Source organism: Eriocheir sinensis, chromosome 44 (genome assembly GCF_024679095.1).
Source record: "Eriocheir sinensis breed Jianghai 21 chromosome 44, ASM2467909v1, whole genome shotgun sequence".
Classification (NCBI taxonomy): domain Eukaryota; kingdom Metazoa; phylum Arthropoda; class Malacostraca; order Decapoda; family Varunidae; genus Eriocheir; species Eriocheir sinensis.
In genome coordinates this window covers 13,962,923-13,977,922 of record NC_066552.1, presented here as the reverse complement: position 1 = coordinate 13,977,922, position 15,000 = coordinate 13,962,923, and the positions used below count along the sequence as shown (strand labels likewise).

Below are 15,000 nucleotides of genomic sequence, written 5' to 3'. Positions count from 1 at the left end.
TATCAATGCATTTGTGATCAGTTTATGCATCGTCTATTTTAGGGGGTTTATATAATGGCAAAAATTTGGCCTGTCACTGGTACACGATAAAGCCACAAATTTGGCTCGTCGCTGGTATATTGCAAAGCCACAAATTTGTCCCGTCGCTGCTACTGGGTCAACATTCCTCTAATCTAATCTAACCTTTCTTTTATATATTCCTCCATTTTTTTCCTTCCCTTCATTCATAATTTTTTCATATATATTCATCCCTATTTTTTATCTTCCAGTTGAGGCGAGCAGTTCAGAGCTTCCGGCCAAGTTCCACCAGTCCCATGTACGCTTGCAGGAGCTTGAGAAGAACCAGAGTGCGCTGTGGGCCGCCGTCAACCAGCTCACCTCCTCCCTGGATGCTGCGGCTAAGAGGGTAGGCAGGGAGGGAAGGAGGGAGAGAGGAAGGGAGGGAGGGACATATCGTATCCAGTGGGAGGTTGAAAGGCTAGTTTTTCTTTTTCTCCTCCTTCTTTTTCTTCTTTTTTCCCTTCTCTTGACGATCGCATGCTTTCTCCTCCCTGATGTCTGTTTTATATGGATAGGAAGGGAGAGAGAAGGAAAGGAGGAAGGGAGAGACATATCGTATCCAGGGGGAGGTTGAAAGGGTAGTTCTTGCATACTCACTCCTCCCTGATGTCTGTTTTATATGGAGATGAAGGGAGAGAAGGAAGGTAGGGAGGCAGGGAGGGACACATTTTACTCTCAAGGAGGTTTTCTGTATTCTATGGAATATATTATGACTCTGTACATTTAGCCATTGATTCACCCTTATTTTTCTTATATTGATCCTCATTTATTTATACTCATCCTCATCTCCCTTATACTCATCCTTACTCTTCTTATACTCATCCATAACACCTTTAGATTCACAAGTATTAAGTGTATTTCAAGTGTCTAGTGCATGGTGTTGAATCCTCATGTGTGTTTCAGCTGGAGGTGTTGGAGGGTGGCGTGAAGGGCATCAGGGACTCCCTCAACACGTCGCCCCAGCTCTCCTCGCTGCCCAAGGACGTGGCGGCGCTCCAGGGCTCCGTGGCAACCTTCGGATCAACCCTGCAGGCATGTCACACCCACTATTGTTATCATTATTATTACTGAGATACATGATAGAAATAGATAACTGATAGACCCAAACCTTCCCTTTTGACGAGCGGACTTTGAGATGAAAAATTGAAACCAAACAGTCACACGAACCATTATTATCATTATTATTATTGTGATGCATGATAGAAATAGATAACTGATAGACCCAAACGTCGGCTTGGTCCAACCATCTACCCCATGAAGAAAGCCTACCAGCGCTATGGGAGAGGGACGTAAAAAAGAAACAAAAACACAAAACAAACAGTGATGTCACGGTTGAGCAAGGAGAAAAAGAAAGGAAATGAGTAAGGATGGAAATGATATGGACACTTACTCCTTCCCTCTCCCTCTTTCTCATTGGCAGTAAAGTAAGGAGAGTACAGAGGAAATGACAAAACCTATACATGTACTAAATCCGTCCCTCTCTCTTTCTCCCCTGCAGGATGTCCACTCGTCCCTGGAGAACATCAAGAAGGACCACGACACTCTAACCTCCAGCGTCAAGTCCTCAGCATCCTCTATAGACAGGCTCAAGGTTTGTATGGTCCACTGACAAGCTCTTAACATGGCATTTGTATCATTAGAACAGATTTAACTCTACTGACATGGCATTTATATCATAACTCTATAGACAGGCTCAAGGTTTGTATGGTCCACTGACAAGCTCTTAACATGGCATTTGTATCATTAGAACAGATTTAACTCTACTGACATGGCATTTATATCATAAGGTCAGACTTTATAGACATGTCATTTGTATTATTAGATCAGACTTAACTCTATAGACAGGCTCAAGGTTCGTGCACTCTACTGACAGGCTCTTAACATGGCATTTGTATCATTAGAACAGACTTAACTCTACTGACATGGCATTTATATCATTAGGTCAGACTTTATAGACATGTCATTTGTATTATTAGATCAGACTTAACTCTATAGACAGGCTCAAGGTTCGTGCACTCTACTGAAAGGCTCTTAACATGGCATCCGTATCATCAGAACAGACTTAACTCTACTGACATGGCATTTATATCATTAGGTCAGACCCCAGTTCCCTAATAAATCTCTCCCCCCTATAAATCCTGTAACAAATCCATAAAAAATCAGTTACCCCTCAAATAAATCTCTCCCCAGTTAACTGATAAATCCCTCCCCTTGGTAAATCTCTCTCCCTATGAATCCCCCCCCCCCAATGTGTCTCTCCTACCCCATGCCGTTCCAGGAGGACATTTCCCAGCTACACAACGACACAGCGCTGAGGCGGACCAGCGATGGGGCAGCGCCAGCCACGGTTGGGGAGGGCGTGGTGGACCTGCAGGAGAAGGTGGAGACGGTCACCACCGCCATCACCGCCATCAACACCACCTTCGCCCAGCAGACCTCCCTCGCCACCACCACCACCAGGAAGCTTGAGGTAAGGACTTGCATCACCACCATCACCACCATCACCACCGTCACATCACCACCATTACCAGAAAGTTAGAAATCAGGCGTTGTATCACCATTCACCATAACACAACATAACATCATAGAAACACACCATCACACACACACCCGGAATTGACCTCTCTTTTGGTTACTCTTTACTGTTATCTTTTATAGGAGCGGCGAGTTGCAGGCTTTTTTTTGTACTCTTTTTATTGCCCTTGAGCCGTTTCCTCTGATATATATATATAAAAAAAAAACAACACCATCACACACACACCATCACACAGCATAACACTATAGAAACACACCATAATGCACCATAAATCTCCATTAATCACTGTCCTTCCCTTTTTCATTATTCCAACTTGCTTTTTCACTGCCCTCTGTACCCATTCTCTCCGTCCTTTCTCCTGGGTATGTTCTGTGTTGGCCTCCATCACCCTCGCTCTCTCTCTCCCTCCACACAGAGCTTGGAGGAGAGCAGTGCTGTGGTGAGGGCCAACCTGACGCAGCAAGTGTCCTACCTGGATCGCTGGCGGAACACCGTGTTGCCGGCGCTCACCTCGCAAGTCACAAACCTCACCAGTGCTGTCGCCTCGCTGCAGCAGACCTCAAACATGCTGGAGGAGAGAGTACTTAACCTAACACAGGTGAGAATGTGGCCAGTGTTTACCTGTACCTCTGTCTGTCTGTCTGTATGGTTCTTGTTTACTTGTCTGTCTGTCTGTCTGTATGGTTCTTGTTTACTTGTCTTGTCTGTCTGTCTGTATGGTCCTTGTTTACTTGTCCTATGTCTCAAGGGTAGAAAAAGATGATAATAATAAATAAAAAAATAAATAAGGTCTTGCTCAGTACTTCTCCTGTAGAATCCAGCAGCCTAAAGAGAGGATCATGGAGAGGTATCTTGATAAAAATGATAATAATAATAATAATAATGATAATGATTTTTTACAGGTGATGGATGTGGTGAAGGGCGTGGAGAAGCGTCTTGAGGGCAGCCAGGTGCAGCTCGCCAGCAGCGTCAGTGAACTAAAACAACATCTAGATAAGGTCAGTCCAGGAGGAAGTGACTCTGTACGTATGAATGAATATATCTATAAATGAAGTAAGTATTCTGTTTATTTACCTCCACACATCAACTCCTCATCTCTCTCTCAGGTGGAGAAGAAAGTCTCCACAATAAAGGCTGCCGCAGAAGCTGCCGCTGCCGCCGCTGCAGCCGCCACGCCCCCGAGCATCGCACCGCCCACCAAACACACCGCCACCACCAGAGACTAACAGGAGGACAGTGAGTAGTAGTGGTGGTAGTAGTAGTAGTAGTAGTAGTTGTAGTGGTAGGGGGAGAAGGAGGAGGAGGAGGTGGTTATTTAATGGAGATCTAAACATATAAAGACTTCGATGAGGGAAGGAAGTGGGTACTGAATTTGATACTGTTTGCTGATGACACGGTGCTCATTGCAGAAAATGAAAATGACTTACAAAATTTGGTCATTGTTTTTGGTAGTGTCTGTAATACGAGAAAGCTGAAAGTAAATGTCAACAAAAGTAAAGTGAAGGTTTGTGAGCGAAGTAGAAGTGAGGCTGTAGATTTTGTATGCCCATGTAGAGTGGGAATTGAATGTGAAAAAGAATGCAAAATAATTTTGAATGGTGAAGAAATGGAGGAGGTCAATGAGTTTAAGTACCTTGGATCAGTTATGTGTAAGCATGGTGGTATGGAGGGAGAGATAAGAGAAAGGACATTGCAAGGAAGAAGGGTGGTAGGGTCTTTGGGATGAATCATGAATGGCAGAAGTGTGAGCATGGAGGTAAAGAGGGATTTGAGAAATACAATAATAGTACCAACCCTCACATATGCAAGTGAAACGTGGGCCTGGAATGAAAGTCAGAGGTCTAGAGTGCAGGCAGTGGAAATGAGTTATTTGAGGAGTGGTGTGGAGTAGAATGGATGGAATGAGTAATGAAAGTGTGTACGAGCATTTTGGAATGTGTCACAGGGGTGAAGGGAAGAAGTGTGGAGTGGTGGAAGAAGTGAAGCGACAGACTTTAAAGTGGTTTGGCCACATGGAGCAAATGGAGGAGAGTAAGATGACCAGAAGGGTGTATGTGAGTGAGATAGAGGGAGGGAATGCTAGAGGACGACCTCCAGTGAAATGGAGGGGTAGGGTGCAAGAGTACGTTAGGGAGAGGGGGGAAAGATCTTTGAGAAACTTTGAGCAGGCAAGGAGGGAGTGTCTGGATAGAGAAAGTTGGAAGCTCTTCTGCCGTGGCCATCCCCTGGTGGGAGCTCCTAGGAGCAGGCGTCGATGAAATGATTATGATGAAGATAAACACTATTGAAAATATGAAAGTAGTGGTAATAGTAGTAGTAGTAGCAGTAGCAGTAGTAGTAGTAGTAGGAGGAGGAGGAGGAGGAGGAGGCCTATGAATTACCCAGGGTTCCTATCCCGGCTCTGGTTGTCAGCGTGTCGCCCACCCAGCTGCTCATCCTCCCCCTGGGGCTGGGCAATAAATGTGCACCTGGGGAAATCTGGGGAAGGCACTGTGGTAACCCTTATGTCACCCCTACCTTGTCCTGGGGTGATGTGATCCTACCCCAGACAAGGCCCAATGCAACAGAAATGAGCACTGAGGCAAGGCACAGTTTATCATACACCTCATCCTGACCTTTGCCTTGCAGAGCGCCGCCTCCGTCTCTCTGGGAGGTAAGGCAGACCAGGCTGTGGACGCCCTTCTTGTGTGCCAACAACACCACCTTCAACACCACCCACCCTGGAGCACCCCATCACCATCTCCTCACCCTTGTCAGCTCTGCACTTCTTCAACGCGCACTGCAGCGAGGATAGCGACAGTCACCCAGTCAGTCAGTCAGTCAGTCAGTCAGTCGGTCGTTATGTCTGCAGGGAAGCTTGAACACAGGCCGGTCTTGCTCGCTTCCCTTGCACTCTTTACCGAACTGTCTCGATGTCCACCGGCCGTACCAGTCAGTCGCCCGTAACATCAGGATCAAGTCTGCTTGGGAAAATGAATGAGAGAATGCGTCAAAGTGAATGAAATCAAGTTTAATCTTTATTTTGACTTATCCCTTAATATATTTCAATTGGTTTTCCAGAGTAGCCTTTCTCCCTTACGTAAATCCTAGTAATTCGAGTGCCATTTACAAATTTACTAGCATCCTCTGCACCTAAATAGTGTGGACAGACAGACTTACAAACACACTCTAAACAGCTGTCATAAATTCTCATTTGATATTCCTTATGTAAATATGTACTAGAAATCCGAGTGCTGTTTACGAATTTACGAACATCCTCTGTACTGGAACGGTGCGGACAGACAGACTTACATACGAACACTCTAAACAGCTGTCATAAATTCTCATTTGATATTCCTTATGTAAATACGTACTAGAAATCCGAGTGCTGTTTACGAATTTACGAACATCCTCTGTACCGGAACGGTGCGGACAGACATGAACTTACTAACGAATGCACTCTTACAGCTGTCCTGCAAACTCTGAACTGGTTGTCAAGCCTGCTGGCGACACACACGCAAGACTTATAAGCATAATTCTCAGTGGACGGAAGGAAGGTACCAAGATATGCACTTGTAGCCATTCAGTTCTTTCTTTCAGTCTCATGTTGCCGTTTATCGAGAGAGATTTAAAATGTTTTCGTAAATTTCATAAACGTGTGTGTGAGAGAGAGGACGGGAGGTGTGTGCGCATGTGTGTGTGTGTGTGCGTTTGCTGGCTGGTGTGTGTACATGGCCAAACAGACAGACAGACAGAACAGGGACCCTTTTTCGTAATGAGGGATAGCTGTCTGTCTGTCTGTCTGGAATATGCAATCAAACAGTGTGTCCCGCGAGTCAGTCAGTCAGTCAGATGAACGAAGGGAGACATTACTTATCTCTTATTCATTAGCTTATTCGTGGGTTAATATTCACTAGCTGTTATGCATTAGGTTAGGCATTCGTTACGATCGTTTTGTTTATTCAATTTATTTCTTCGTCTGTATATGTGTAAACTTTCATTTCTCGGTTCGAACGTTGTTGCTTGTCACCTCACTACGAAACATGCCTTGATTGTTACATTTATTCAATTTCTTTCTTTGTGTATATACGTATAAACCTTCATTTCTCGGTTTGAACAATGATGCTTGTCACCTCGCTACGACATGCCTCAATCATTATGTCTATTCAATTTCTTCGTCTATTTACGTATAAACCTTCATTTCTCGGTTCGAACAGTGTCGCTTGTGACCTCACTATGACACGCCCCAATCATTACGTCTATTCAATTTCTTTCTTCTTGTATATACGTATAAACCTTCATTTCTCGGTTCGAACAGTGTCGCTTGTGACCTCACCATGACACGCCTCAGTCATTACGTTTACTCAATTTCTTTCTTTGTCTATTTACGTATAAACTTTTATTTCTTGGTTCGAACAGTGTCGCTTGTCACCTCACCATGACACGCCTCAGTCATTACGTTTACTCAATTTCTTTCTTTGTCTATTTACGTATAAACTTTTATTTCTCGGTTCGAACAGTGTCGCTTGTCACCTCACTACGACATGCTTCAGTCATTACGTCTATTCAATTTCTTTTGTCATCTATTTATTATCTGTCATTGCTCAGTTTGGACAGTGCCACTCGAGTACCCTGGCGTCCACAATTGATACGTTTATACAATTTCTTTCGCCTATACTTAATCCACGGCCATGACAGTCTGCTAATATAGTTTTAGGATGGTTACCAAGCTGGACAAAACTCTTACAGTACTGGATGAGGTCTCGCCCTTCACTCGACTGTACTCTCCTTGTGTTAAGTTGATAAGTAAGTCCTTCCTCTTTTCAACCCAAGTGTCACCAACGAGAGTTAACCTTTTCAAGTGTCAGCCAGTAAAATTTAACCTTTCCCAGCATCCACCAGTAAGATTCAGTGCATCCCAGCATCCACCAATAAGATTTCAACCTTTCCCAGCATCCAACATAAGATTTCAACCTTTCCCAGCATCCACCAATGAGATTTAACCCTTTCTAGCATCCATTAGTAAGATTTAACCTTTGTCAGCATCCACCAATAAGCTTTAGCTTTTCCCAGCATCCACCAGTAAGATTTAACCTCTCCCAGCCTTCACCAGTCCCTTGCAGATTGAGATAGAGGGAGTGTGGGTTACTAAATGAACGACCATTGATATATTTTAATTAGGAAACGGAGAAGGGCTTGTTTTGAAGTTGACATGAGTTGAGTACACTTCAGTGGAGGACATTTACTAGTCAAGCGGTCACACGTCCTCTATCTCGATCCCCGACACTCCGTATGGGGCCACCGACGACGCCAACAACGATTCCTATAGTTAAAACGTTGCGATAATTTCCCCTTTGTGTGGTTACGTCGAGGCTTAGACATGGCAGATTCTTAGTAGGATAAGTTATAGGTATTTCAGTGTGGTTACGATTTTATTTCGAGCTGCGCTGTACGTAGGGAGTGACAGACGGTGGAACAAGTGATTGAGAGAGAAAGAGCGAGAGAGAGAGCGAGAGCAGGTTCACCCTTCCTCCTCCATCCACGTGAGTCGTTACTATACTTACCTAGCCATCATAGTCATCATTAGCAGTTTCTCGGGTCCGGGCAGCATCTTACTACAGGATGCTCGTAAGGCTCAGAACCAAGGTAGTTTTTAGGTTCTATTTAGAGACGTTATATTTGTCCCTCGTAATGTTATGGTAGTGTTAGGTGTTATGATGCTTTCTGCTGCCTAATTAGCGCCTGAAGCTTAGTCATTATATTGTGCGCTGGTCACCCTAACCTGACACATAAGCCCCGCCCACAACAGCTCTCCACCAATAGACTCACCTTTCCCAGCAGCTCATTGGTGTAGTGGATAGCATGCCTACCAACAAAGCCACAGGCCTCTCTACCATGAACCTAAAGAAACTCTCATTCGACAAGGCTTTCATGGGAGTTTGGGGCATTTCCAGGGCTAGTTTAGTGACCCTGGTGGTAGTTTGACCCTTCCTCTGTACGACGAACCTAAAGAAACGCACATTCGACAAGGCTTTCATGGGAGTTTGGGGCATTTCCAGGGCTAGTTTAGTGACCCTGGTGGTAGTTTGACCCTTCCTCTGTACCATGAACCTGAAAAAACACTCTTGAAGACCTGATTGACCTCCTCTTAGGCTTTTGGAAATAGTCAATGTGAGGCGTGGAAGCTGAAAACACCAACCCGGGGCTCATGTGTCAAGTTATCGTGGGCAGCCAGTACAGCAACAGACACACACACAGAATGTTTTACACTTGTTAACTCAGAGGAAGGAGTATTTCTAGCACACTTGAGGCACCTCCCTGACCCCTTACTTTACTGCTCACTAGATTAACAGCTCATAAGGATTAGCACATGACAGTTCTGGCTATACTGACTTTGCTATGTGGGAAGTGAAACCCTGTCCTCTGCCTAAGCCAATCATCCAATCAGAAGTGTTTCCTGTAAGCTCCCAGCCAATCATAACTCTAGAAAGCTATGAGAAGGCCTGTCCTCTCCTCTAAGCCAATCAGAACCAAGCATTCAGCCAATCATAACTATAAGAAGCTATGAGAAACACTGTCCCATTCTCTAAGCCAATCAGAAGCATTTCCTCCTAGCATTCAGCCAATCATAACTATAAGAAGCTATAGAAAACAATCAGCCAATCAGAACCTTTTCCTCCAAGCGTTCAGCCAATCAGAACTCTTAAGAATGGTCATCATCAAGTATGTAACCTAGCTCTTGCAGACTACTTACGTCCTAAAATTCTTATAATAAAAGAAAATTGATGAAAAAAATGGAGGATAAGAGAAGCAAAGGAAAAAAAAAAAGAGAGAGAGAGAGAGAGAGAGAGAGAGAGTGTTTCATTTCCCACATAAAGAAGGAATGGTTTGGCCTCGTAATTTTTGGTCCAGTCAGTCAGCACATTCCCTTCAGCCCAGCACATAGGTTGTTTTTTCCAGTTTTTCCCTTCACTTAACTCAAAAAAGACCCAGAAATGATACAAGTAACACACACACACACACACACACACACATACATCACAGGCTCTCTGGAAATCACAAAACGACAAGCGCCAACTCTTTTAAAAACGACATTAAAATTCACCTTCATCAATAAGAAAACTCATCTCGTAAAGCAATTCTGGGCCTTTGTATAAATGACCACAAAGTTTAGAGTCGCTTATTTCCTCATACGACTTTTCCGCTATAATATCCAGTCGACGTAATCATATTTTTCAGTTCCATAAGCCCAGAGTTGCTTGTTTCCATATACGACTTTTCTGATACAATATTCTTTCGATGTAATCATAGTTTCCAGTTCCTGTTGTTTTGTGATTCCAGCGAGCGCGTTCCATCCTCCGCCAGGCTCAGGGGCTTTCGTGTCTGGGTCCAGCTGGTGTCAGGTTACCACTAGGGGCCATATTACAAGTTAAACCCGTGAAGTTTCGTGTCCCTGCAGAGTTCGGGATAACTCTGGAGCGACCCAAAACTTCAAAGATTCAACTTGTAATGTGGCCCCTAAACCAAACTTTGAAGGGACCTGAAACTTCTCGGATTCGACTTGTAATGCGGCCCTAGGTCCCTTCCTCCTCCTCCTTCTCCTCCTCCTCAGTTGGCCAGCTCAGCGTTCCGTCGAGCGGTGTAAACGCAATAATCTTAGAGCAGCGCGTTGTTCCTTAGGCGTCAAGTGTTGCCAACTTAGTCTGTAATTAGTGAGGTCGCGTAAACACAGGTGGAGCCGTCGCCGTTCTTAGTTCTCTTATGGTTTCACTCGGATGATGAGGACGAGGGAGAGAGAGAGAGATGATGTGTTTACGTAATGGATTTCAGAATGGTCAGTCAGTCAGGCGTTTCCGATCTTGTCTCATAAGGAATGTTATATTAATAGGGACAAACAGATTAAAGACCAATGTTAGAAAGTGGTTATAGGACATTGAAAGAGAGGTAAGAGAGGGAGAGAGAGAAATGTGTTTACGTAATGGATTTCTGAATGGTCAGTCAGTCAGGCGTTTCCGATCTTGTCTCAGAAGGAATGTTATATTAATAGGGACAAACAGATTAAAGACCAATGTTAGAAAGTGGTTATAGGACATTGAAAGAGAGGTAAGAGAGGGAAAGAGAGAGAAATGTGTTTACGTAATGGATTTCAGGATGGTCTGTCAGACATAAGTTTTAGATAGAAGAGCTGTGTGTGAATATGTGTTTGGTATAGCTTGTGATAATGAGGACAAGGGATAAAGAGAGATATTGTTATATGTAATGGATTTCAGGATGGACAGTCAGACATAAATTCCCGATCTTGTCTCTTAAGGGAAAAATGATTAGATATAAGGGACATGAGTGCATATGTGTTTAGAATAGGTTGTAAGAGCAGGCTAAGAACACATATTTCACGCCCTTTCAGTAGAGAAATAATGAATCAAAGAAGATAAATTGAAAGGCTCCATTGAAAAGACTGTTAGGTAAGAGAGAGATAGAGAGGGATAGAGTAAATTAAGACCCATGTTGGAAAATGTTACAGGGAGAGGTTGTGAAAAATACTGACAGGTTGAAGAGGGCACATTTTTAGCCTCTCCAAGAAGTTCATAGAAGAAGCGCTGGTACGTAAATAAGGTCAATAAGAAGAAAGAAAGGTCAGGAATAAGGAAAATGAAGAAAGGTTAACCAGGGCACATTTTAGCCTATCCAGAAGTTCATAGAAGAAGCACTGACACATAAGAAAGGTCAGTAAAAGAAAGAAAGGTCAGGAATAAAGAAAGGTTAACCAGGGCACATTTTAGCCTATCCAAAAGTTCGTAGAAGAAGCGCTGGTACGTAGTTGACCCTTTTTCGTGTGGTTTCGTGCATTCCTCCCACCGTGACCATAATTATTATAGCTACATTTGCTCAACACGTTTGTCTTCGCCATATACACATAGAGATATATTGATGATTTTGAGAGTCTAAGAGTATTGGAGAATTTAAATAAGCAAGGGGAGACTGATGTAAACCAATTTTTTTTTCATTTATTTTTATTCTGAAGAGAGAGAGAGCAGTCGTACGTATTGTGTAATATTATAGATCATTCTTATTATTATTATTGTTGATATTATACTGCTACTATTACTACTATTACCACTGCTGCTGCTGCTATATATATGTTTAAATAAAAGATTGATAAGTTTAAAAATGAGAAAATCAATACATTTATATATATATATATCACACGATCTTCTTCTTCGTCTACTTCATCTTCTTCCGATGCCACCAATTAGATTCTTAAGGTGAAAAACGTATCAGATATAATGGTATTGTAACCTTAATGTATGTGTGTGTGTGTGTGTGTGTGTGTGTGTGTGTTTGTGTGTGTGTGTGCATGAACGTCCAAGGTTACACAATACACGGAAGAGTTTTTTTTATATATATATATTTGTGGGTGTGAATCTAGACTTTTACTTAACACATTGGATTTATTTATAGAGTTGCCAGTTTGTACTCGTCAGACCAATTAGTACGCGCATAATAAATGATAAATAAATAAATAAATAAAATTAAATGGGAAATTCAAGCTTTATTAAATCACAGAAGCAGGTAATTTTATTTTATTTCATTTTTTTCCATTATTTAATTTTATCTATTATTTTTTTCTCAGTTTTTAAAAGAAAAGAAAATTATAGCATTGTTAATTGAAGCTATTGTTATTTTGTACTATAGTAATAATAATAATAATGATAACAATAATAATAATAATAATAATAAAACAATAATGCTTAATGAAGAGAAAATACTTGACTGAGATATTAATTAGAGGAAAGTTATCGAATGTCTAAATAATATTAATAATAATAATAATAATAATAATAATAATAATAATAATGAGTACAAATTTGGATGGCGAGTACAAATTAGCAAAACATGCACAAAAATAAGGTATTGCACTCCCTATCAAAACAAAACAAACTTACTAACAAACAAACGAAGGTCTTATAACAATGGATGAGAGACTTAACGATCTATCTAAGCTTATATATTTATGCTATCTCATTGACGCCCTTTTTTTTTTTCTTTTTTTCCTCCTCCGAAAATGTCGCCCGATGAAGACTTTCACAAAACTCAAACTCACTCGATCACGCACTCCTGTCCACAAATACTCCGTCCTTGACAACTCCATTTTTTCTATCTCTCTTTCTTTCATTTTATTTATTTTTTCCTATTCCTGTTTTTTTTTTACATTTTTACATTTTTCTTTCATTTCCTCGAGAACTCCATTTTTTCTATCTCTTTCTTTTTCTCATTCTATTTATTTTTTCCTATTCCTGTTTTTTTTTTTTACATTTTTTACATTTTTCTTTCATTTCCTCGAGAACTCCATTTTTTTCTATCTCTCTTTCTTTTTCTCACTCTATTTATTTTTTCCTATTCCTGTTTTTTTTTTTACATTTTTTACATTTTTCTTTCATTTCCTCGAGAACTCCATTTTTTTCTATCTCTTTCTTTTTCTCATTCTATTTATTTCTTCCTATTCCTGTTTTTTTTATTTTTCTCTCACTTCTATTCTTTTTATTTTTGTTTCCTTCCCTTTCTCACACTCCTATATTAGTTTACCAAATTTATGCCTTTTTTTCCCTATTCCTGTTCTCTTTCCTTCTTTCTTTTACTTCCCATTCTTTTCTATATCTTTTTCTTACATTTTTATTCTCTTTTATCTATTATTCATCACTGCTTCTTGTCTATATTCATCTCTTTCATTGCAACTTTCCTTCCTTCCATTACATCTTTCTCTTACCTTCCTCTGTTCCTTTATTTAGTTCTTCTGTTATTCCTTTCTCTCTTTCTGCCTTTCTTTGTATTTCTGTCTATTTGTCCTTCAATCTTTCCTTCATTCCTTTCTCCTCTGTTCTATTCTTTCCTTCCTCTCTTCCTCTTCTCTTTTCCTCTTTGTTCTGTTTCTCTAAAATCATTTCCCTTTCTACTTCCTTTCTTTTTAAATCATTATTGTAACTCTTTCCTTTATTTTCTTCCTTCTTCTGGATCTTTTCCTGTTCTATTACACTTCGTTTATCATTTATTTCCCTCCTTTTTCCTTCCTCATATTTCGTTTATCTTCTAAAAAAAAAAATACTTCAGAAAATCAAGCTCCTTACACTTCTCTTTCTCTCATTCCTTCATTCCTTCATATAAATCTCCTTCCTTTATCTCTCTTCTTATTCCTTTTCCATTTAATACACTTACTCACTTTGTCTGTGTGTGTGTGTGTCTAACAGTCATGGTCCAAGCTCTCCCTTCCTCACTAAAAGCTATAAGTCTTAGTATGTGAAATCAATATAGTCCAACACAGGGTCTTTGTAGCCACCCAAATCAGACTATACCATACTATACATTCCACAGTGGTCAGGTTTTCAATACATCACCAAGAACTCGCTTTCACAGATTTCTCATATAATTTCCAGAGCTTTCCTCAAATTTCTTAACCTATGCATGAACACAGAACACTATACAATGAATTTTAGAAGTGTTTAGTATTATTTTGAGAGCTGACAAATTAACTAACTAACTAATTATTTAGGGAACAGAATCTGGCTAACCATCTGTTGGAAATGACCTCAAGGGAATGATTTAGGAAGGAAGGGATAGCTTGTGATATGGGCCTGAGGGCTTAGAAAGGAAGGGAGAGCTTGTAATATGGACTTAGGGCTTAAGAAGGAAGGGACAGCTTGTAATAAGGACTTAGGAAGGAAGAGCTTGTAATAAAGACTTATGCACATAGGAAGGAAGAGAGAGCTTGTACTGAAGGAAGGGAGAACTTGTAATGAAGGAAGGGAGAGCTTGTAGGAAGGAAGGGAGAGATTGTAATGTGGACTTTGGATGGAAGGGAGAGCTTGTAATAAAGACTTATGCAGATGGGAAGGAAGAGAGAGGTTGTACTGAAGGAAGGGAGAGCTTGTAGGAAGGAAGGGAGAGCTTGTAGGAAGGAATGGAAGAGCTTGTAATATAGACTTAGGAAGGAAGAGAAAGCTTGTAATAAAGGAAGAGATAACTTGTAATGAAGGAAGGGAGAGCTTGTAGGAAGGAAAGGAGAGCTTGCAATATGGACTTAGGAAGGAAGAGAAAGCTTGTAATAAAAGAAGAGATAACTTGTAATGAAGGAAGGGAGAGCTTGTAGGAAGGAAGGGAGAGCTTGTAATATGGACTTAGGAAGGAAGAGAAAGCTTGTAATAAAGGAAGAGATAATTTGTAATGAAGGAAGGGAGAGCTTGTAGGAAAGAAGGGAGAGCTTGTGATATAGGCCTATGTGTATGTGTGTGTGTGTGTCTGTTTGGGACATTCCACAATATTCAAAGACGAGTAATTGAGAGAGAGAGAAAAGAAATGGAAAATAATTAGAATTTTTTTTTTAACATATATTTCCTGCATTCCACCATTCTTCTTCTAATCATTCCTTCCTT

The 15,000-nt window shown here is 41.1% G+C and overlaps 1 protein-coding gene and 1 long non-coding RNA gene across 11 annotated transcripts in view; one reads left to right on the top strand and one right to left on the bottom strand.

Annotated features, from left to right (window-relative positions):
* Positions 1–9,761, top strand: part of LOC126980600 (uncharacterized) — a 21,554-nt gene extending 11,793 nt beyond the window's left edge. For all 10 annotated transcript variants that reach the window (XM_050830706.1, XM_050830698.1, XM_050830702.1 and 7 more), the window contains exons 3-10: positions 270–406; positions 964–1,092; positions 1,559–1,651; positions 2,339–2,530; positions 3,012–3,194; positions 3,499–3,594; positions 3,703–3,832; positions 5,225–9,761. In XM_050830706.1, the coding sequence (XP_050686663.1) occupies positions 270–406; positions 964–1,092; positions 1,559–1,651; positions 2,339–2,530; positions 3,012–3,194; positions 3,499–3,594; positions 3,703–3,822 (950 nt within the window). In that variant the 3' untranslated portion in view covers positions 3,823–3,832; positions 5,225–9,761. The remainder of the gene's footprint in view (positions 1–269; positions 407–963; positions 1,093–1,558; positions 1,652–2,338; positions 2,531–3,011; positions 3,195–3,498; positions 3,595–3,702; positions 3,833–5,224) is intronic.
* LOC126980605 (uncharacterized) overlaps positions 6,985–15,000 on the bottom strand; it is an 8,269-nt gene continuing 253 nt past the window's right edge. Inside the window, exons 1-2 of the long non-coding RNA XR_007733419.1 lie at positions 7,550–15,000; positions 6,985–7,519 (exon numbers count right to left, since the gene is read on the bottom strand). The exon at positions 7,550–15,000 is cut by the window's right edge and continues 253 nt beyond it. This is a non-coding gene — a long non-coding RNA (uncharacterized LOC126980605). The remainder of the gene's footprint in view (positions 7,520–7,549) is intronic.